General features: G+C 36.6%; 1 protein-coding gene across 6 annotated transcripts in view; it reads right to left on the bottom strand.

Annotated features, from left to right (window-relative positions):
• Window positions 1–22,670, bottom strand: part of PPP1R42 (protein phosphatase 1 regulatory subunit 42) — a 49,536-nt gene that overhangs the window by 2,572 nt on the left and 24,294 nt on the right. For 2 of the 6 annotated variants that reach the window (XM_039246997.1, XM_039246998.1), the window contains exons 6-8: window positions 15,063–15,180; window positions 10,841–10,972; window positions 3,854–4,013 (exon numbers count right to left, since the gene is read on the bottom strand). In XM_039246997.1, the coding sequence (XP_039102928.1) occupies window positions 3,854–4,013; window positions 10,841–10,972; window positions 15,063–15,180 (410 nt within the window). Of the gene's footprint in view, window positions 1–1,982; window positions 2,144–3,853; window positions 4,014–10,840; window positions 10,973–15,062; window positions 15,181–22,670 lie in introns of those variants that run through there. The other 4 variants (XM_039246999.1, XM_039247000.1, XM_039247001.1 and 1 more) reach the window with 4 other exon arrangements.

Raw genomic sequence — 22,670 nt, 5'->3', positions numbered from 1 at the left:
CCACTGGCTTGCTGTCTCTCTCTCAGAATAAAATAAACTTTAAAAAATGACTTCCTTAAAAAATAAAATGGGAAATAACATAATTCTTAAAAATTAGATCTTATATAACTCTTGTCCACAGAGTAAGCTAAGCCATTGACAGAGTTGAAACTAGAAGTCATAAAACCTAGCTTAGATTGTTCTAAAAAAACAAACAAACAACACCAAACCTTTGTTGCTTACCACTAATGCTCTTTTTGAGGGGGATGTCCTAATTTTAGAAGTTATTTGACAACTAACTGTAAGTCTTAAATTAGAAATAGAAGTTTATTTTGCATATAAGATTTATTAGACTGATGTTAGGTTTATCATAGCATAATTAAAGGAATTTAGAGTTTTGCAGATGGGTTTCTGTAAGATCATCCCAGAGATTGTAACTAAAAATATTACCTAAGTTTTAAAAACTCATGAGACACAGAGAACTGTTGTTACAACTGTTCAAACATAGTCTTAGCAGTGGTGAAAGCAAGTTGTTTTCACTGTTTTTAAAGTTCACTTTTTAACTCAAAGAAACCTAATACTTCCATATTCTAACTAAAGATAGTAGGTATTTTATAAATAGTTAAGTAACATACATTTAACATTTCCTGTGAATTATGGGTCCCAGAGATTCACATTCCTTGAAGGTATCTGAAACCTAAGGCCATTCTACCCAGCTACACAGTTATTTTTACAGTAACAAAAGAGATGGATTGACTCTATGGACATAGCTTAGGGTTTAAAGATAAATAATCAAGTAACAATTTGCTTCCTTCAGTGTACAGTGCTCTACAGTAGTCTCAGTGGATCTTATTTACAATATGTAAATGCATTTAATGTCTATTTAAAAATTACTAAGTCTCAAGCACCTCCTAGCATGATTGAAAAGAGAGGAAACACCTGTCAAAAGTATTTACTGTGACACACACAGAAAGAAACAATCTTTTTAATACCATAAATTATTTTTAATTGAACAGTCAAGGCATTTGTTTACAGTCAGCCTTTAGATAAAAAATAGTTTTGAGCTAATCTTTAATTAAAGTGTACATTGATAGTATCAAGTTCAGTTTGAGGGTCAAAAACAACGTCAGTGAGTCTGACTTTTTCCTCCCTGTAGGGAAAGCAGTCTTGTATAAATATACATGAGCACAGACTGCACACATTTATAAAGAAGGTGGAAAACATTCCCCTGTCATTGGACAGATGTTGCTTCACTGTGTTCACATAGATATGAACACAGGTCCTAATGTGCAGAACCTTAAAGGAGTATGGGACACATACTTTTATCATTTTGGAAGAAGATTCTAAGCTCCTTTATACCTCTGAGCATTAAATGTAGACTGTAGGTGACATGTCTGCTGATGCTAGCTCATTCTTCCCTTAAGTTAATTAAGGGAAGGAGTTGTTTTCGTCAACTTCCTAGATTTTTAGGTATAAAAATGTATTCTTTCTGTTTGGGTTGGTCTTTTTCTAACACCTCAGTGACCTAGCTTTATTCTCATTATCTCTTGTTTTATGCTAAATTCATAAAATGTTAGCAATAGGCACACAATAAAAATCTTTACCAAGAGCTTAATGAAATTCCATATTGGTCACCTTTTAATAAAGAGAGGTAGAACTGATATTTCCATTTAGTAAACTTAAATATTTTATGATACCAAAATGATGTTTTAGTATGCCCTCAGTACAAATGTTATCTGAAGGAATAGAAACCTTTTAATTTTTTTAATGTTTTTTGTTTATTTTTGAGAGAGAGAGATGGAGAGTGAGTGGGGAACGGACAGAGAGAGAGGGAGCCACAGAATCCAAAGCAGGGTCCAGGCTCTGAGCTGTCAGCACAGAGCCCGACATGGGGCTTGAAATCATGAACTGTGAAATCATGAGCTGAGCTGAAATCAGACGCTTAACCGACTGAACCACCTAGGCACCCCAGAAATAAAACATCTTTAAAGCAAAAATATTTTTTCACATTATAAAACTGAAGATTTGGGATTGAACATAATTGACTTCATTGCCAGTGACAGAAGCAAGACATTATTTTCTTCTCACAGGAGCCTCTCTATTCTGCCAGCTTCTTTTAAAGCAGCCCATCTTTGCAGTTCATGGTAGTTAGAGATGAGTGTTCCTAGTTACGAACATGAGGATAGAATGATTCATTTGCTATTTTGTCAGTGCAGTGATTAGAGCTTTGCTTGGGGCTGTAGAATACACGGTATGTGCAACAGTTTACGACTGATCTAACAGTGTGTGTGGCAGTGTATTAGAATTTACCAACACTGTTTTCTGAGTCTGTGTCCATTTTTATTGTTTTCCTTTCCACCTTGATGATCTATTAGCAAGAACTTTCAAAATGCTTGGCAAAGAAATGAAACTGAAGAACACTGTCATGGAATTGACACTAGTTGTGTAAATCTTTTAGAAACTACCGGGGTGCCATGGACAGAGTGGCTGAGGTTTTGCTGGTAATGGCAAAGGACGTAAGCAGTAAAGCAAATTCTCATGCAGCTTCTGTGTTTTTTTGTTTGTTTTTGGTGAATGGAGATGAGGCAAGACTAGGACTCCCTCCATACCATTTTCCCTCTTCCCAAATAAAGCATTTTCCAGAGACCCTTCTCCCTTATGCCTCCTTCTCCGCAAGTCTAAGTCGCACTCCAGGGAATGAGGGTAGGACAATACGCCTCGGTCTTCTCTAGGTGGGCTTCGTTACGGAATGCTAAGTCACCGTTCCTTGACCAGACTCTGTAAAGAGGGTCCCATGATAAACCTACCTGATCTTCAGCAGGCAGTTCTCGAAAAAGGAAATCTATTCTAGGGTATGTACCCTGGCTCTGATTACTTTCTCAATGCAATACACCGTTGCCCCTTTCATTACATTACATTGTATTGACTACCATGATATGATTAGAAAAATCAATTGGGCTATAAATGAGAAAAAGTTGAATAAATAATTTGTAGGATGTATTAGGACCTGACTCCTAATGTTCATAGCATTTATCACATGCTACAGTGATTGTATCACATTTGACTCTCCAACCAGCTAGTTGCAAAATTTTTGAGATCAGGACTATCTCATTTGAGTTTTTATATTCAGTATTGCCCAGCATGTAGCAGGTGCTTTTTAGTTTTATGAATAAATAAACTTCTTTTCTGGTATGGTTTATCTTTACATTGAAGCAATATCATTTCTTAAAACTAAAAAAGCAATTTTCTCCTTATCAGGAAACTTAAAAGTTGATTCATATAGAGCTACCTTATACATATACTCAAGGTTTAGAATAGTGACTCTTAAACTAATTTTTTAGATCATAAACCTCTTTGAGAATCTAATGAAACTTCTAACGTCTCCTTCAGGGACACCAGATTAAGAACCTTTGATTTGGGGAAATGGTAAGAATAGCCTACCTTTGTACTGCTCTGCTCTGGGTTTCCCCTCGTTTCTGCCACCAGATGCCCTTGGCACTGTCATCTACCCACTAGTGGACCACCCAACATCAACTGGGCCTCAGTCTCCTTTGATACGATCCCTGCTCATTCAGACATCTTTACCTGCTGCTCCTGGGGCTGTCCTGAGTCGTTGGCCCTACCTCAGTGATTACATATAGTTTATGACTCCCAGCTCTTCTTGAACTAGTCGTTCCACCACAACTATGTGATTATTTGAGCAGACCAATAATGAACTGAACTATTTGGGCGGGGGGTTGTGCTTGGTCAAGAATTGCGAACAGAGAACAAGGAGACAGCTGGAGGGACTCTCTTCCTCTGTGTTGTTAACAGGGTATCCCCTCTTCCCCCATCTTCCCCCAAGAAAGAAACACAAATATTTGAAAGAACCTACCTCATATCTTCAGTAATTTTAGGGTTATCTTCTTGGGAGCTTTCTGAGGATGCATTTCCATTTACAAAATATCTCGGTATATCAGAGAAAAAAATTAATTTTGGCTTACCCACCTGTGGGTAATAAACAGGAACTATGTGATGCATTGTTTCAAAGTTACCTGTAGCATACAAAGAATTAAAAGGATTCTGCTTTGAAACTAATAACTAAATTGTAAACATGGCATACAACAGCATTAGACTATCCAAAATTATAATTTATGAAATGGGATTAAAGTAAATAGATCCACAGTAAGACCAATTAAAAAATAATATCCCAGATAAAGTATCATAGACTTTCATACATAAAAACCTACCCAGGAAAGTTTATGGTCAACTGTCATAGACAAAATGTGTACACCAACTTTAATATAAATATTAACTTTTCTTGCATTCTGCTGTTCTGAGTTTAGCTTTTCGGAGTGTTTAGCCTTTAGAGAGTGCATTAGTTATGTATAGTTTATGTATAGTTTTGGAGTATGTTCATACCTTTATTTTGGTACTTACCGTTCCGCATCATTTCCCTGTTTACAGATCCTCCTCCCTTTCCAGCAGTTATTTCCCTGTAAGTGGGGACTGTTTTAATTGCCTCTAATTACAGTGCCTAGCATAGTCCTGTGCTCAAATATTTATTACATGAATAAATGAATGTTTTCATGGAAGCACTACAAAAGATATGTACTAAAAGATATGCCTGTGCTTTGGATTTTATTAAAGTGTTTGATTTTGTTTCAAAATTTGGGTTAGTTAAGTGGCTATATTTAGGACACGATTTTTTATCATAAGATCCTTGAAGTCTGAAGTCATAGTTCCTAATAATCTTAGCATAATCCCCGAGATAGATCTCCAAATTTATAAGGCTATCAAAAATATGTAAAAGGTGAGGAAATGCAAAAATTACCCTCTTCCTAAGAATTCCTGTTCACTGACAATGTATTTGATTGTATGTGCAGCGGTATCTTTAAAAGATTCATCTCAGCTCTTCTAAGGACCTCAAGGAATACTGTAGATTTTAAAAATACATAATATGTGCTCTAAACTTTAATTCTTGCTTTCCACTTTTTGGAGCCGTCCTGACAGAGCCTTTGTAAGCAGACCGTGGTGTTAAGCTGCTGGCCCCGTACTTCCGGACAGAGTTACCGTGCGCTTCAAACGTGTTTCCGTAGTTGTCGCCGGTTTTAAACCTGTAAGGCTCAGAACTGTAGCCGTTGTTTAGACAGAGGTGGCAAATGTGTAGGAGGTGAGAGGGAAAGATACCTGCAAGTAGCCGAAGGAGAATACCTAAGTATTCCTGAGGAAAACTCAGATCATTTTCTTTGCAGCTAGTCAGCTTTCATTTTTTTCAAATTTAATTGACCTTAGGGTTTGTTTTTCAGTATAGTAAATCATATAATGTATTTACAAATTTTTTTCATATTATCCCATTTTATCTATTTAAAAATTTTTTCATATTATCCCATTTTTCCTGCAGTTCCCTTTTATTTATAAAATTATTTTACATTATCACATATTTACATATCTGCAGATTTTCTTAAATTCCCACCAATTTGAAGTGAATTTCCTTTAAAAAAATTTTTTTAATGTTTATTTATTCTTGAGAGAGAGAGAGAGAAAGAGAGACAGAGCATGAGCAGGGGAGGGGCAGAGGGAGAGAGGGGCACAGAATCGGAGGCAGGCAGGCTCCAGGCTCTTAGCTGTTAGCAGAGAGGCCAACGCAGGCCTTAAACTCACAAGCCATGACCTGATCATGACCTGAGCTGGAGTTGGCCGAGCCACCCAGGTGTCCCTGAAGTGAATTTCTATGCAGAGCAGACATCATTGTCCTTACATCCAAGCACAGCTGAGCCAGTCATTGCTAGAGTCACTAGAAGCCAGACTGTTTGGTGAAGTTAGATTAACTTTGATTAATCTCCATACCCCTTGCTATCTTTGTGACCTTAGATAAGTTACTTCATCCTTCTAAAAACTCCGCTTTCTTATCTACAGAATGGATATAATAATTATCTTCCCCATAGGTTATAGTGATTAAATGCAGTGATGTTTATAAATATCTGAAATGTTTAATACAGTAAGAATTACCTCTCTTTTCTTCCCTTGCCCCTTTTCTCTGTTTCCTAGATTGCTGTGCTTCCTATTTTAAATTATTAATGATTATTATAAAAACAACTACGATAAGGTGTGAAATGATACTTTTGTACTATGTAACATTCTATTTGGCTTTTTAAAAAATTTATGGTTAGAGGAGTTAAAATTTTTTTGATTTAAATTTTATTCAGTTTTAAATTTTAATTCCAGATAGCATACAGTGTTATACTAATTTCAGGTGTACAATGTAGGTGTACAATTCAACAATTCTGTACATTACTCAGTGCTCCCCATGTAGGTGCATTCTGATCCCCTTCACGTGTTACACCCATCTTCCCCACCCATTCCCCCTCTCGTAACCATCAGTCTGTTCTCTGTAGTGAAGAGTCTGTTTTTTGGTTTGTCTCTCTTTTTTTTTTTTCCCTTTGCTCTTTTGTTTCTTAAATTCCACATGAGTGAAATCATATGGTATTTGTCTTTCTCTGACTGACTTATTTTGCTTAGCATTATACTCTCTAGCTCCATCCATGTTGTTGCAAATGGCAAGATTTCATTCTTTCTTATGGCTGAATAATATTCCATTGTATATATACACCACATCTTTATCCATTCATTTATCAATGGACACTGCTTCTATAATTTGGCTACTGTAAGTAATGCTGCAATAAACATAAGGGTGCATATATCCCTTTGAATTAGTGTTTTCCTGTTTTGTAGTATGATTTTTTTTTAACTTTTTGAGGAACATCCATACAGTAGTCCACATTGGGTACACCAGTTTGTTTTTCCACCAACAGTGCACGAGAATTCCTTTTTATTGACATCTTTGCCAACACTTATTGTTTCTTATCTTTTTTATTCTTGCCATTCTGACAGGTATCAGGTGATACCTCATTGTAGTTTTGATTTGCATTTCCCTGATGATGAGTAATGTTGAGTATCTTTTCATGTGTCTGTTGGTCATCTGTATGTCTTCTTTGGAGAAATGTCTGTTTATATCTTCTGCCCATTTTTTAATTGGATTATTTGGTTTTTTGGTGTTGACTTGTATAAGTTCTTTATATATTTTGAATACCAAACATTTATTGGATATATCATTTGCAAATATCTTCTATTCAGTAGATCATCTTTCACTTTTGTTTCCTTTGCTGTAGAGAACCTTTTTTTTTTTTTTAAATGCATGTGGTAAGAACAGTTAACATGAGATTTACCTCATTAACAAATTCTTAAGTAATCGTTTTTGGTCATAGGTACAATAAATAGGTACAGTAAATCTATAGAGCTTATTCATCTTGCTTAACTGAAATTTGATGAATAATTCCCCATTTCCTCTATACCCCAGCCTCTGGCAACCACCATTCTACTCTTTGATTCTATGAATTTGACTGTTTTGGATACCTCATATAAGTGGAATCATACAGTATTTGTCTTTCTGTGACTGGCTTATTTTATTTAGCATAATGTCATCATGTTGACACATGTTGCAGAATTTCCTTCTTTTTAAAGGCTGAATAGTATTTTATTGTATGTATATATCATGTTTTCTTTATCCATTCATCTGTCAATGGACATTTAGGTTGTTTCTACATCTTGGCTATTGTGAATAGTGCTGCAGCAAACACAGGATTGCTAATGTCTCTTCAAGATCTTAACTTCAGTTCCTTTGGATGAATACAGAAAACTGGAATTGCTAGATCGCATGATAGTTCTATTTTTAAATTTTGATGCACTATCATACTAGTTTTCATAGTGGCCGCAGCATTTTGCATCGCCATCAACAGTGTACAAGGGCTCAAATTTCTCTACATCCTCACCAACTCCTCTTGTCTTTTGTTTTTTTGATAATAGCCATCTGACGGGTATGTCGTGATATCTCATTATGGCTTTGATTTGCATTTCCATGTTGATTAACGACATTGAGCATTTTAAAAATATACCTTTAGGCCATTTGGAGATATGCTTGTTGGGTCCCTAGCCCATTTTTTAATGTGGTTATTAGTTTTCTTTGCTGTTGAGTTGTAGTAGTTCTATATATATTTTGGAGCTTAACCCCATATCAGATGCATAGTTTGCAAGTATTTTCTCCCATTCTGTAGGTTTTCTTTTCACTCTGTTGATTATTTCCTTTGCCTTGCATGAGCTTTTTAGTTTGATGTAGTACCTACCACTTGTTTGTTTTGTTTTTGTTGCTTGTGCTTTTTGGTGTCATATCCGTGAAATCATTGCCAAGACCAAGGTCATGAAACGTTTCTCCTATTTTTTCTTCTAGAGTTTTCTAGTTTCAGGCCTTAGGTTTAAGTCTTTAATCCATTTTGAGTAGATTTTTGTGAATGGTATAAGATAAGGGTTCTTTTGCATGTGGATATCCAATTTTCTCAACACTTCACTATCCTTCCCTACTGTGTATTCTTGGCACCCTTGTTGAAAATCAGTTGAGCATTTATAGATGGATTTAGTTTTGAGTTTTCTATTCTGTTCCATTTATTTGTGTGCCTGTTTTATGCTAGTATTATACCGTTTTGATTACTGTATCTTGTAATACATTTTGAAATCAGGAAGTGTGATACCTACAGCTTTGTTCTTTTTTTTCAAGGTTGATTTGGCTATTTGTGGTCCTGTATAGTTCCATATATATTTTAGAATTGTTTTTTTCAATTCTGTGAAAGTGCCATTAAGATTTTGATAGGGGTTATACTGAATCTGTCAACTGTTTTGGTTATTATGAACATTTTAATAATACTAAGTTTTCCAGTTCATGAACACAGGATGTCTTTCCATTTGTTTGTGTATTAATTTCTTTTATTAGTGTTTTGTTGTTTTCAGTATACAGTTCTTCCATCTTTTTTTTCTTACCTTCCTAGTTAAATTTATTTGTAGGTACTTTATTCTTTTTTGTGCTATTGTAAATAGGATTGTTTTTTAATTTTCCTTTTAAGATAGTTTGTTGTTACTGTATATGGCTCTAAAGATTGCTTTTTAAAGTTAGTGTTCACACTAGATTATGAAGAAATTAATGATTATTTTATTGAGAAAATCAGATGCGAGTGTAATTCAAAAATTTTTTTAAATGTATATTTATTTTTGAGAGAGAGAGTGAGAGAGAGACGGAGTGCAAGGGAGGGGCAGAGAGAGATGGAGACACAGAATTTGAAGCAGGCTCCAGGCTCTGAACTGTCAGCACAGAGCTTGACACAGGGCTTGAACACAACAACCATGAGATCATGACCTGAGCTAAAGTTGATGCTTAACCTACTGAGCCACCCAGGCGCCCTGACAGTGTAATTTTCTTAAAGTGTCAATTTTAGGGTACATTATAATTGTTACTTTGTTGACTTTCATTGGAGAAGTTAAAAAAGATTAATTATTTCTGAAGTGGGAAGAATTTTTTAAATATATTAAGATGGAGGAAACTGCACTATTTTGGGAATAGGTTAAATTTTGGGGTGAGAACTGGTATTGAATTCTGTGAATACTCCAGTATTAAGAAAGTACTTTGGCATCTTTGGTATAAAACTGAAAATATGTAAAATACCGGAATTTTTATCCTGGATCTGGTTCTGTCCTTCAAAAATAGCCAGGGGTAAATAGAGGAGAAGAAATGCTTCCTGTTCATTTTATAGGTTTCAGACCTTGAAAAATTCATATTGCCAGCACAGTATCATCACTCATGAGTATACTCTCAGTTCAGAAAGTCCTATTCTTCAAAATGATTTCCCATAGTTCATATTCAGTGGACGCGATAAAGCAAACTCATCGGAGCTCCATGCCTTTCTACCTCTGCTTCCCCTCACCGCAGCCTCCTCGCTCTGGATCCGCAGAGCCCCTAGGGTACGGTGCCCACACAGAGCCCCGCTGTGCTCTTCCAGTCCCCTTCCGTATTCCCCTGGCCTAACCCCTTCTGTGATCCCGTCCCATTAGCCGAGCAACGAGGCCTATTAGCATTCAAATACTATCGTGGAACAGAGGAAGAGGCTTATTCCGATGTCGTGGACTACAGAATCTGTGAAGAATGATTTCTGAGGTGCTTCCAAGTAGGTTGGAGATAATTGTTACATGTTACACTTAGCTACATTTAGTTGCATTAGTTAGGCAAGGGAGGCTGATCTGTCCTTTGTAATGGATGTAAACTTGGGGTGCTTCGGTGGCTCAGTGGTTAAGCGTCTGACTTGGGCTCATACCATGATCTCACGGTTCATGAGTTCAAGCCTTGCACTGGGCTCTGTGCTGATGGCTCAGAGCCTGGAGCCTGCTTTGGATTCTTCTCTCCGTCTCTCTCTGCCCCTCCCACACTTGCACTCTGTCTATCAAAAATAGAATAAAACATTAAAGAAAAAAGAAAATGTAACGTATGTTACCTTAAGCACATTGTAATCAAACATTCAAGTGTTGGGCCGTGTACATAAGAAAGGGACAGGCTACAGAGTATAGGCCACAGATGTGGCTGTCCTACATTTTTATTTTTTATCCTGATGGAAAATGTGATTTTTGCACTGCTGCTAAACAAATATACTAGTGACTTAGGTTTCACAATTTACATAGCTGATTGTTGTTTCACCATTTACATAATTAAGCTATGTACTTTTGCCAGATATAAAATTAATATTTTCCTCCACCCGCATGGCTGTTTTCATACGGACACAGTCAGACTCAATATGAACAGCTTTTGTTGACAGTAGCTACCATTTTCATATGTAAACATTACAGGTAGAATTTCTTAGGAATTGTAAATAAGTTTTTAAAAAACCCAAAATCTTAAGCAAAAAATCTAAACAAAAGTTTCTTATTTCTTGGTATATTTTTTTGCTGAGTAGAACATTCCCTTTGCTAGTAGAAGTGGTCAACAAATGAATGACAATCTGCTTACTTATGTATGAGTTACTTGCATCCTCGTTTTTACTGTTCTTTTTCTTGCTGATTTTCTTGGCATCTTTTGATGCTTTCCAATTTATAAGGAATTGTCTTTCCATATTTTTAATTTCTTTTCCATCAAGAAATTCTAGAAATACATGTTAAGAAATACAATATATAAATATATAGGTAATATCCATATATATATTTCTGAACTTAAATTACACCATAAGTTGAAGTAACTTTTTAAAGAAAATACCTTACTTGCACATTTTTGTTCCTTTTTATTTATTTTTAATTATTTTTTTTTCTGATTTCAAAAAAAGATATGTGCTGATGATAAACAACTGAAACATAGTGGAAAAAAACATAAAAAGACTACAATTACTACCCATACCTCTTCTTTCCATCACTGGCAAAGATAATCACTGTAAACAATTTGATGTATGGTTTCCCTTCTGGGATCTTATGTAAATTATAGTGTTGTCTTTAAAAACAAAAATGTTGTAATATTCAACAAAAATTAGATACTGTCTATTCATTTCCATATTATGGTTATTATTCTTAGTAAAAAACAATATATATTTTATATTAAAGTGAATAAGAAGTTTTGTACATTTAGCATGGTATTTTATTTATTTTTTTAAAAATTTTTTTTAATGTTTTATTTATTTCTAGGAGAGAGAGAGAGAGACAGCGTGAGCAGGGGAGGGTCAGAGAGAGAGGGAGTCACAGACTCTGAAACAGGCTCCAGGCTCTGAGCTGGCAGTCAGCACAGAGCCCGACGCACGGCTCGAACCCACGAACCGCGAGATGATGACCTAAGTGAAAGTCGGACGCTTAACCGACTAAGCCACCCAGGTGTCCCTAGCATGGTATTTTAAAAGCACATATATTAATAATGCTTATTATATTCTAGGATATAGATATAATAGGAACAACCCACACAGCGAGCTTCTTGGTCCTGTGAAGATTTCAACTATGTTTATATTTTGTTCCTCTAAAAAAGTTTTGAAAATTGAGCATCTTAAATTACACAAAAAATTTTTGTATGCTGTAAGATATTTGGAAAATACAAAAGTGGAAAAAGAAAACAATATTTCCTATATTCTACAACCAGAAATAATCACTGAAGGCCACTAACAGTATATTTTCAACATTTTTTGTTTTCTGCTTATGTAACTATGCATGTGTGTATATTATATAAAATTGGAACTCTATGCAGTATTACATTCTAATTTTTAATATTGTGATCATTTTACCGTGTCTTTCTTTAAACACAATTTTTAATGGCTGACAGTATTCCATTATATGTGTATATAGAATACATATATTATAAAATATATGCCCTTATAGGACATTTTGTGTTACATGTAATCACATGAATACAGGTAGCCTTCACTTGATAAAAAGACTATCTTTTTATATAGTAGATTTTGGGCCTTTTTAATGTTTATTTCTTTTGAGAGAGAGAGAGAGTATGAACAGGGAGGGGCAGAGAGAGAGGGAGAGAGAGAATCCTAAGCAGGCTCCTCATTGTCAGTGGAGAGCCAGATGCAGGGCTCCGTCCCGTGAACTGTTAGATCATGACCTGAGCTGAAATCAAGAGTCAGAAGCTCAACTGACTGAGCTACCCATGTGCCCTCTATATAGTAGTTTTTAAATTAAATATATATTTTCTCCTATCATCCATGTAATGTCTTCCACTGGATTCCAGAATGAGAAAAGAATGTAGTAAAAGATTTTAAATCATATTCTTAAAGAGCAAATGACAGTATTCTGATAAAATATCCTTGATTGTACCACTAAAAGTAGTAACATTGCTGCTTAAACATGACTCATAATATCGTTATGACAGTATCCTGACAGTATCCTTGACTGCAGTACTGAAAAGTATTAACATTGCCACTTAAATATGACTCATGATATCGTTAGACCCTAAGTACAAAATAAACTTGTGCAACTGAAAATATAAAGTAGAACTACAAACCTTAGTAGTATAATTGTTTCTGTACTTTGTCTCATGTACTTATTTTAGCTGAAATTAGTACTCTTCAAATTATAATGGAAGAAATTGGTTAAATGTTATATTATCAAGCATCTTAGTACTTAGCACTTTACATTAAAGGTCATTATTTTATGCTCAGTTTTCCCAACCACTTGGATTTATTGATACCTTTTAAGATTTATTTTTATTAATAATTGTATAATTTGTTAGTGTCTTTTTGGATGTGATATGTGTAAATCAATACATGTTTTTAAAACATCCATTATAAAGATAAGGAGTGAAAAATCCAAGTCCTTTACCATGATCTCTTTTTCCTCATGTTACGTGTTCCAGACAGAGCTGAGAAATTACTAGGATGCTATACCTCAGTAAGCCTTATTTCATCTTTAAGCAAATGATCATGTAGAGGTGGTTCAGGAGGTGAAGCCAGGTAATGGATATAAGATCAGAGACCTATGAGATTTGTTTTAATGAGTTGTTCTTAACATAAAATTTGTTCTACCCATGCTACGTAAACGAAATATGTGGCTTGTCATTCTGTTTGGGGGAGGACTGGGTTACTTACAAAGCATGAGATGCCCCCCCCCACCCTCACAGTCCTTACTGGGACATATCAAACCAGGTCCTCAATTCACTTTTTGTAATTTGGTTTTGTATTTAGGAGAAAATGTGAAAAAAAGACAAGCTGGAATCAAAGAGAAGAGACTGAAAGGATGTATACCAAAGTGTTAACAGCAGATTTATGGTAGGATTATGAAGGTATTCATTTTCTTTTCTATATTATCTGCATTTCTATAAGAAATGTATATTTTTATATAAAATGTGTATGAATTTTATAATCACAAAATCTGTCTTAGAAAATATTTATTTTAAAATGTTTGACTAAGTCCTATTTATTTGGAAATCAGTGCCTTATCTCCACATCTTTCATTGTATCACCTACAGTACCATATCATGAAAAGAGTTTCCAGAAATCGTTCCATTAACATTGGAAGGTTCTTTTTTTTTTTAATTGTTTTAATGTTCTATTTATTTCTAAGAGGGAGAGGGAGAGAGAGAGAGAGAGAGAGACAGCGCGAGCAGGGGAGGGTCAGAGAGAGAGGGAGACACAGACTCTGAAACAGGCTCCAGGCTCCGAGCTGGCAGTCAGCACAGAGCCCGACGCGGGGCTCGAACCCACGAACCGTGAGATCATGGCCTAAGCGAAAGTCGGACGATTAACCGACTAAGCCACCCAGGCGCCCCAACATTGGAAGGTTCTCAATCATCTAACGTTAGTTATATTTACTCTGCTTCCTAAGGAAAGCGGAGTAATAACAATTGTGTGTGGAGGAAAGGAGATGGAGAGTTGGGGGAAGGTGCCCTGCAGATTCTTTTGTATGACGTATAAAAAATACACATGACTGTTCTCCCCGTGTATTCTGTTTCCTTCCTTTGACTGGTAGGGTCAAGGGTGATGGGCAAGGTGTGACCCTTGGATATGTATTTTGAAAAATCTTGGATTTTCTGATACACCCTCTGTCAACCCCTCCCTCCACTAAGAGAACTGCTGCACTAGCATCGTGATTAATCAAGGTTCACTACAGCTATGAGCTTTGAAATGGTTTTGCCATACATTACTTTTATACTCAAGTATAGCATGTCATAAAAGTTCATATATAGGAAACCTTCCCACAAATACCCTTTGTGAGAAGACAGTCCTGGTCTCTCTGATGACTGCCTTGGTCCCTACTGAGAAGATATGGCCCATTACCCCCAGTATACTGCCCAGTCAGAATGTTGTTATTTCTGAGGATCTCATAAAGGGACTCCCTACCTTGCTTTCCTTTCAAATGAAGTGAACCCCTGTACCTTCTTAATAATTGTCAAGCAATTAAAATTTTGATTATTTTTATATACAGATCCAAGAGCTAAAGACTCTCTTGGGATCTTCAGAGGATCTGTGCCTGTAAGAATTTGGCAAAAGGTCAGCAAGTTCTACACATTTATGACTAACCATTTTTAAAGAAAGGGCATATGTTGCCTCAATTATTTCTGAACAGAAGATATTTTTTCATCTTTTATTTCTGTTTTAACTTTCACTTTTATTTAATTTATTGAATTTTAAGTTGACTATTTTTATAGATTTAGATGTTATATTTGTATTTCTCAAGTTTCCTGTTAAAGTAACTAAAAATTAACCAGGTCTCTTTCTCTAAGAAAATTATATTAATATAATATAAATGTGTACCCAGTGATTTGGACACCAATATCAGTCTGTCTCTGTATTTGGGTTTGAGACAAACAGGATTTCCATTTAGATCCATTTTCCACAGCTTCATCAGCTTGTTCAGTAAAAATTCCAAATCCTATAATTAGAAAAGAAAAAACAAGACACAAGTATTTCATAATCATCAGTATTTCTTTCATATCAGTTAACTTTTAATTTTTTATATTAGAATTTTTTGTTGTTTTTTATTTATTTTTTGAGAGAGAGAGTGGGAGGGGGAGGGACAGACGGAGAGGGAGACACAGAATCGGAAGCAAGGTCCAGGCTCTGAGCTGTCAGCACAGAGCTGGACTTGAGACTCAAACTGGAGGCTCAAACTCCATGAACTGCAAGATCATGACCTGAGCTGAAATCAGATGCTTAAATGACTGACCCACCCAGGTGCCCTGGAAAAATTTCTTTTGATAAGGCTGCATTTTATTCTTTAAATTTCAGATTTTTTTTTAAAACTATGAGTTCCTTTCCACATATTAAAAATCCCCACAGGGGTCACCTGGCTGGCTCAGTTGGTGGAGTATGTGACTCTTGATCTTGGGGTAGTGAGCTCAAGCCCTACTTTGGGCATAGAGCTTACATGAAAAAAAAAAATCTCCACAAAACTCTGTGATATAATGGAGGTAACAAATTTGGAACATCCAGATGTGTGCCTCTATCTACATGAAGAAATGGTATTTTAGGGGAATAATTACTAGGACCTAGTGCAGAGCACATGGTGGGTCTCTCAGTCTTCCTGAGGTCAATGTTTTTCTACATAAAATGGTAAAAATCTTTCCAATTCTACCCACTTCATTATTTAACAAAATACTTATGAATCATGGGCTAAGTTCTGTACTAGACTCTGAGGTATCGAAATAAATAATTTGTGAAAAATATATAGGAATTTAAAAAAATACAGACAACCCCATCCTTCCTGGCAGTACTGCTTACTGTATAACCTTAGCCAAATCCGTGTCCTCATTTATACAGTGCGAATAGTTAGGATTAGTTGCTGTGGCATATAAAGTGTCTGGAACAAAGAAGGGAAGTAATAAATATATTAATTTTCTTTTTGTCTGCCCTACCACCTTTTAGCTAATAACCTTTCTCTTAATTTTGGTCAATAAAGAGCAAAACATGTTGTACCTCTGACTGTCTAGTAGTTGACTTCTTATAATAAAGTTCTCTTCAGAATTTGTAACTTCATCCTTCAATCTTGGGCTCTGGATTATGCCCTCTCCACAACATTTGTTCAACAGCATTTGATACAGCCACGATTATTTTATGTGAGAGTTTCACGGTATTTCTCTTAGTCTAAAAACCTCTAAGGAAGGAATTGTGCAATGCATTTTTGTAGTGTTGAATATGATGCCCATCATCCCAAAAGCTAACTAATAACAATAAGAGAACTTAAAATTTGTATAGATAAAGAGAGTCCTGTAGAGTTTTGTTAATTGTTCCTCACTTGATAAATGACTCTCAACCTACTCCCTCCAGTGTATGTTTATTTAAGACTAAACTAATCCTGTGCTGAAATATGATTACCCTTTGGATACGCTCTGGTAGTTCATTGCCTTCCTGTCTTTAATAAAATGCTTTCACTTTCCTGCCCTTCAATGTTACTAAAGGGAGCAGACACTCTTCTGGACAGTCTCTGTTTGATAAATGATCATGTCATGCTATCACTTAGAGGTGTGCTGTGAAATACTGAGGAGCTGATTCTATTTTCCATGCAGGGCTGGTGCCCAAGCTCCTGTGCAGGCGCTTGCAGGAACTGGCAGTGCTTGCTCTACAATTAATGATGGCCACTGATGAACCTGTATTTGACCAGCATGCAATCTTTATTGGAAATGTCTGGTCTAACTGTCCTAACTAAATCTAAAGACAGCCATTTGTCATCCCCCTGACTGCTTGTCATCATCTGCCTGGGAAAATCTATAATTTTTGGCTTGTTTCTGACTAAACTGTAGAGTGAATAAATTTATCTTTGGGTTACTCTGCTTGTCAGGATCAATATTGAGCAGAGGTTGAATAAATTAGAAACTGGAAAAACATGACAGGCCATAGTGGTTTGTTCGTTTGTGTCTTATAAATCAGATATTTAGTTTATCTAAGAGGCAAGCACATCAAATTTTTTATTTCCACTATTCATTCTGAAGATGCTTTAACCTCATGATAAATGGTCATCAGAAAACCAATGAAGTAAATCACTAATATATCTGACTGTGAGATGAACTTTTCAGATCATTTTATTGATTTAGCAAACTTCACAGACATAAAAACCATAGGTAAAGATTTTTTTAATGTTATTGTTCTTTCAAGTTTTTATCCATTTTTGCAACCATGATATTTATTTGACTTAATATGTCATCAAGGTATATAATGTTGGCCCTAATGAAGTTCATGGCTTATCAAGCTACTTGTAGAAATGGAAGTTTTGTTGTAAATGGCCAGTGAAGTATTTAAAATTTTAATCCACTGAAGCATACTTATTTAAAGGAGTTAAAGGAAAAGCAAAGAAATGTTAACCAAAAGTAAATGTTAAACTAGAGATCTGTGAATTTAAATTATGGAGTATTGTTTGGCTTAAGACCTCTTTGTCCTCGGTGTTTAACTTTGCGATCAATTTTACTGGAGAGAACTGGGTCATTGCCCATGGAGGTTTCTCAGTTTTCTGCCTTTGGTCTCACACTTCTTCATCCTCTTTCCTATTTTTTCAACAAAGGAAGAGTCCCACCTCTTTTTTTCAAATTAATCAGTTCTCTTGATCTTTTTGCTTTTCCACAGGCCTTCTCTTTCTGCAATCTTCTTTGTTTTGCATTTACATTTCCAGTCTCTCCCTCTCTTAATGGCTTTTATCCTGTCTCTAACCTACCATCCCTACACCTCCTGATATAGTAGTAGACAGCAGTGTTTCTCAAACTGTTTAAGATGATGTGCTTAAAAACCATCTAAGGATCTCAGAGCACTTGGATGGCTCAGTCATTTAAGCGTCTTTGACCCTTGATATCTGCTCAGGTCATGATTTTGTGGTCGAGAGATTGAGCCCCTTCTGTCCCTCCCTCTCTCTCTGCTCCTCCCCTGCTCATGCACACAAAATTTCTCTCCCTTTCTCAAAATAAATAAATAAACATAAAAAAAGAATCACCTAGGGATCCCATTCATTAAATGCAGATTCTGATATGTGTGGTCTGGGGAAGAAGCTGAGATTTTGCATTCCTGATGCTGATGCTGCTGATCCTCGGACCTTATTTGGTCTAGGCCACTGGCTGTGCTTGTTCAATCACTGAGCATTCCTGCAGCCTGGTGCTTCTGAATAGGCACTGCTAACCTTATCACTAAGCCAAACCTTGCCAATCTTGGACTTCCTAAATTTCACTCCTTTGCAGCATCTTACCTTATTGACTGCTCTCTAATGACTTTGTGATTCTACATCTTTGCAGGCTCCCAGATCCTGCATGAATCTCTCACTCTACAAGTAACAAACATTTAAAAAACTTTTTTCATATTTATTTATCTTGAGAGAGAGAACATGAGCAGGGGAGAGGCAAAGAGGGAGAGGGAATCCCAAGCAGGCTCCACACTGTCAGCACAGAGCCTGACCGTGGGGCTCAATCTCACAAACCGGTGAGATCATGACCTAAGGCAAAATCAAGAGTCGACGTTTAACTGACTGAGCCACCCAGGTGTCCCACAAACTTCTGACCATAGAAATCCCCCATGTGTAAACAAGGTGTTTTCGAAAAGTTGCCTTTGAGACTGGAGAACAACACATCTCATAAAAAAAAAAACAAACAAAAAAAACAGAGCTATACCTGGTGGACTGTTGCCTGAGTCAGCCCATAGAAAGAACCTATTTAATTGAGAAGAAGCCCAAAGATAATCTGTGTAGTGACAGTGGCTATAAAACCTCTCCAGGTGCATCACCATGTTTTCTGAGCATACAGTTTCTTTTGGGGAACAGGAGTAGATAGGTGTCTCTGTGGCAGACCTTCAGGAATCAATTCGCTTGCTTCCTTTTCTATAATCTGCATTTATTCCTTTCAAACATTATTTGTTTCCTTCCCTGGAGCACAGCAGACTGTAAAATCATGGCTAGAAAAACAGTTGTCTGTAACCCACCATGGACTCCATTTATGTGCAGACCCTTTACAGAAAAAGAATAGCCACGCTGATGAAAATAGTAAAACATCTGTTACACCGAGGAAGGAAAAATCATCTGTACATGACAGGAAGAACCAGATTTTGTGGGAAACTACATTGAGCATTTTCATTATACACTCTCTCCTTCCATATCTAGGCAGTCTCGTTCATGATGTCAGCTTAAGTGACCACGTAACCAATATGCTGAAGTCACCCACATCCTTCTGTCTATTGAGTTCTGGCTTTATATATCCAATTGTCCATTTAATATTTTCTCTGGAACACTACAAAGCCACCTCAAACTTTTCAAGACCAATACTCATGATCTTCTCCCACTCCGTTGAATGTGACTCTTTTTCTGTTATGCAAGGCAGAACCCAGAGAATCTTTCTTGACCACTCCTTCTTCAAATGCTCCATATATCCAACTCACCACCAAGTTCTGTACACTTGATTTCCCAAAAAGCTCTCCAGAGTGTCTCCTCACTTTATTTCCACAGCAACTCTAAGTTTCTACCATCTCTCATTTCCTAACATGTCTAGCTTCTTCCAATCTGTTCTCCACTGTAGCTACGCTAGTCTTTTCAAAATACTAAGCTGTAACTATTTTACTCTTTGCTTAAACACCTTCGATGATTCCCCATTGTTCTTAGGTTAAAGACAAAACTGTCATGATCTATGTAGCCCGTCTACCCATCAGCCTCTATTTGTATTATACTGCATCTTCACATCATCTGTTTACTGTTCGCATCTTTGCCATGCTCTCACCTGCTGTGGGGCCTTTGCACAGGCTATTCTCTACCTGATAATCCTTTCTGTTCTCTCAGGATGCAGTTTAGCAATTCCTTCCTAAGGGAAGCCTTCACTGAGCTCCCTAACTAAGGCAAATTCTCCTTTTGGAAGCCCTCAGAATCACCTACTTTTTCTTTGTATTATTTGCCACAGGTGCAATTTTACATTTGTTTTGGGGTAATTACATGCTTAATGTTTCTCTTCCCTTCAATGAGGAGAGAGCTCTTCAAGGCCAGGGACTCTATCTGTTTTTTGTTCACTGTTGTCTCCCCCATAGGCTAGGAGGCACTGCCAGACGGTGGGTGTTTTGAGTGAATGTATAAGAAGTAATGAATGAATGCATGCAATGAATCAGTGCATCTGGGATTAGAAGGAGGACAAGAATTATAAAGGAGAAATTTTAAAATTTCTTTGAAAAATTTGCTGATTGGAGGGGCTGTGAGAATGGAATGAGCAAAGACAGGATTTATTTTCTGTTCTTCTATTTCTTCCTCTACTCCTCTTCCACCCTCACCTCCCCACTCCCTTGCCCCGAATCTCTGACCTGGACCAGCTTTGGACACGGGAATAGGAGAAATGAGGGCAGGGTTGGAGGGTCTTGGGAGGAGGAGTCTTTGGCGGCTGTGAGTCTGTGCGAGGTGTGAAGGGAGGGAATGGAATCCCGAATAACAGGAAGCTTCTTAACAGGTGCCTGGTACCTCTAGTGGCTCTGGTACCCTCAGTAGGCTGTGGCATGGGCATCATTTGGGAATGTCTATATTTACTGGTAATACAATTCTCTTTTCTTTTTTCCTTTCCTTATTCCTTCCATGGAGCTCCAGGATTTTTAGTTGCCCTGATAGTATTTTTTGTTATTGTTGTTACATGTGTTCCTTTAATTTTTCCCAAATATCTTTCCCACTGCTCAAACCAAAATCTTGATTGGAAGATTCCAAGTTATTTAACTATCTAAGGAGCCATTATTTTCCCTTTTTATTTTCTTTTTTCATGCATTTTCTGTAGGTGTATGCGAGGAAGCTATGGATGTCTTTATAAAAGCAGCTGCTTTAAGTTGCTAAAAACCTCGGGTAATTATAGGGTTTTGTTAGGAGCCTCTAATGATGTCCACTTCTTTTTCCCCATGGCACAAAGCTGTCTGTTGTTGAAGACTTTTAGGATGGATGTCAGTGACCTTATGTATGGCACATTGAGCTTTCTCTCCCGTGGCACAGGGTTTGATGTCAGAAGCTTTGGGGCAGCTTCAATCAGTGAGCATAAAGAATGGAAAAATAAAAGCCAAAAAAAAGTGGAGACACTGACCCCAGTAATACATATCAAGAAACAAGTTAATGTTTTGTTGCTAAACTTCAACATGTCCTTTTACTAAGTCATTGGAAGATGATTTGAAATGGACCATGAGAGCACATTTCAAATGAATGCTAGGCAAGTCTGTATTCCCCTTCCAAGAAGCTGTGCGAGCATTTTAAATCACTTGTCTCCTTGCTGGAAATAAAAGAACTTGAAATTTAATCCTTAACTCCCTGTGTATCTTCTCTCTATGGGACAAAAATGCAATTTTTGGCATAACCCAGCCTCAGGTACTTGCTGAATGGTTTACATTCCTTCCTCAGGTGGTTGAATATTTTTTTATTGTTCCTTTCTTCATTCATTCTGTAAACATACAGTAGGTGCCTGTTATGTGCCAAGCACTCACTGGGCTGAACTCTAGGGAATTCTGAAAGCAATAAAAATTCTTGCTCTTAAAGGCTCTCAGTGTAAAGGGGAATATGGTGGTATGTAACAGAATTCTATAACCAGGTGTTCCTTACCAATTTTTCAAATTTGATTTTTTAAAACTAAAGCAATGCAGTCCACACTGTTTAAAAAATAAGAGCATAGATAGAGGTTGTAACAAAACTTAAAGCATACTTGAGGGCTTGTAACAAAACATCTTTCAATTTCAACAGCTGTCTCCACACATACTTATCTCCACATTTTAATAAATAACAGCTGCTATTTATTTATTTTAAAATCTTATATATTTATCTACTGAATTCCTGCTTTGGAAGAAGATGATATAATTCTCATAAGTACCACTCCAACCCTTATAAACTTCCCTTCCCCAATCCTGTCAATAGAGTCATACTAAAATTGTTAATGCAGTTAGTATTTATTGGCTATATAATTAAGCTCACTTAAATATTGTTCAAAGCTAAATCACATAATGCACTATGATTGCTTTTTATTTTCTCTACAGTTAAAATTTGGTTGATTATCTGCTTATTTTTCTATGTATTTATCACCAGTTCAGCCTGCTGTAACCTGGGCTGGGAGATGCTTTCCTAAGACTCCCCTTCAGAGTCCTTCATATTCATTCTGGGAATTTCTTTAGCCTTTCTCCTGTTTCCTACATCCTGTGTCTTCCCTTTTCCTAGTTTTTTTTTTTTTTAAATTTTTTTTAATGTTTTTTTATTTATTTCTAGGAGAGAGAGAGAGAGAGAGACAGCGTGAGCAGGGGAGGGTCAGAGAGAGAGGGAGTCATAGACTGAAACAGGCTCCAGGCTCTGAGCTGACAGTCAGCACAGAGCCCGACGTGGGGCTCGAACCCACGAACCGCGAGATCATGACCTAAGCAAAAGTCGGACGTTTAACCGACTAAGCCACCCAGGCGCCCCTTTTC

This window comes from Hyaena hyaena, unplaced genomic scaffold (genome assembly GCF_003009895.1).
Source record: "Hyaena hyaena isolate Hyena2069 unplaced genomic scaffold, ASM300989v1 scaffold_287, whole genome shotgun sequence".
NCBI lineage: Eukaryota > Metazoa > Chordata > Mammalia > Carnivora > Hyaenidae > Hyaena > Hyaena hyaena.
This window is presented reverse-complemented; position numbering and strand designations above follow the sequence as displayed.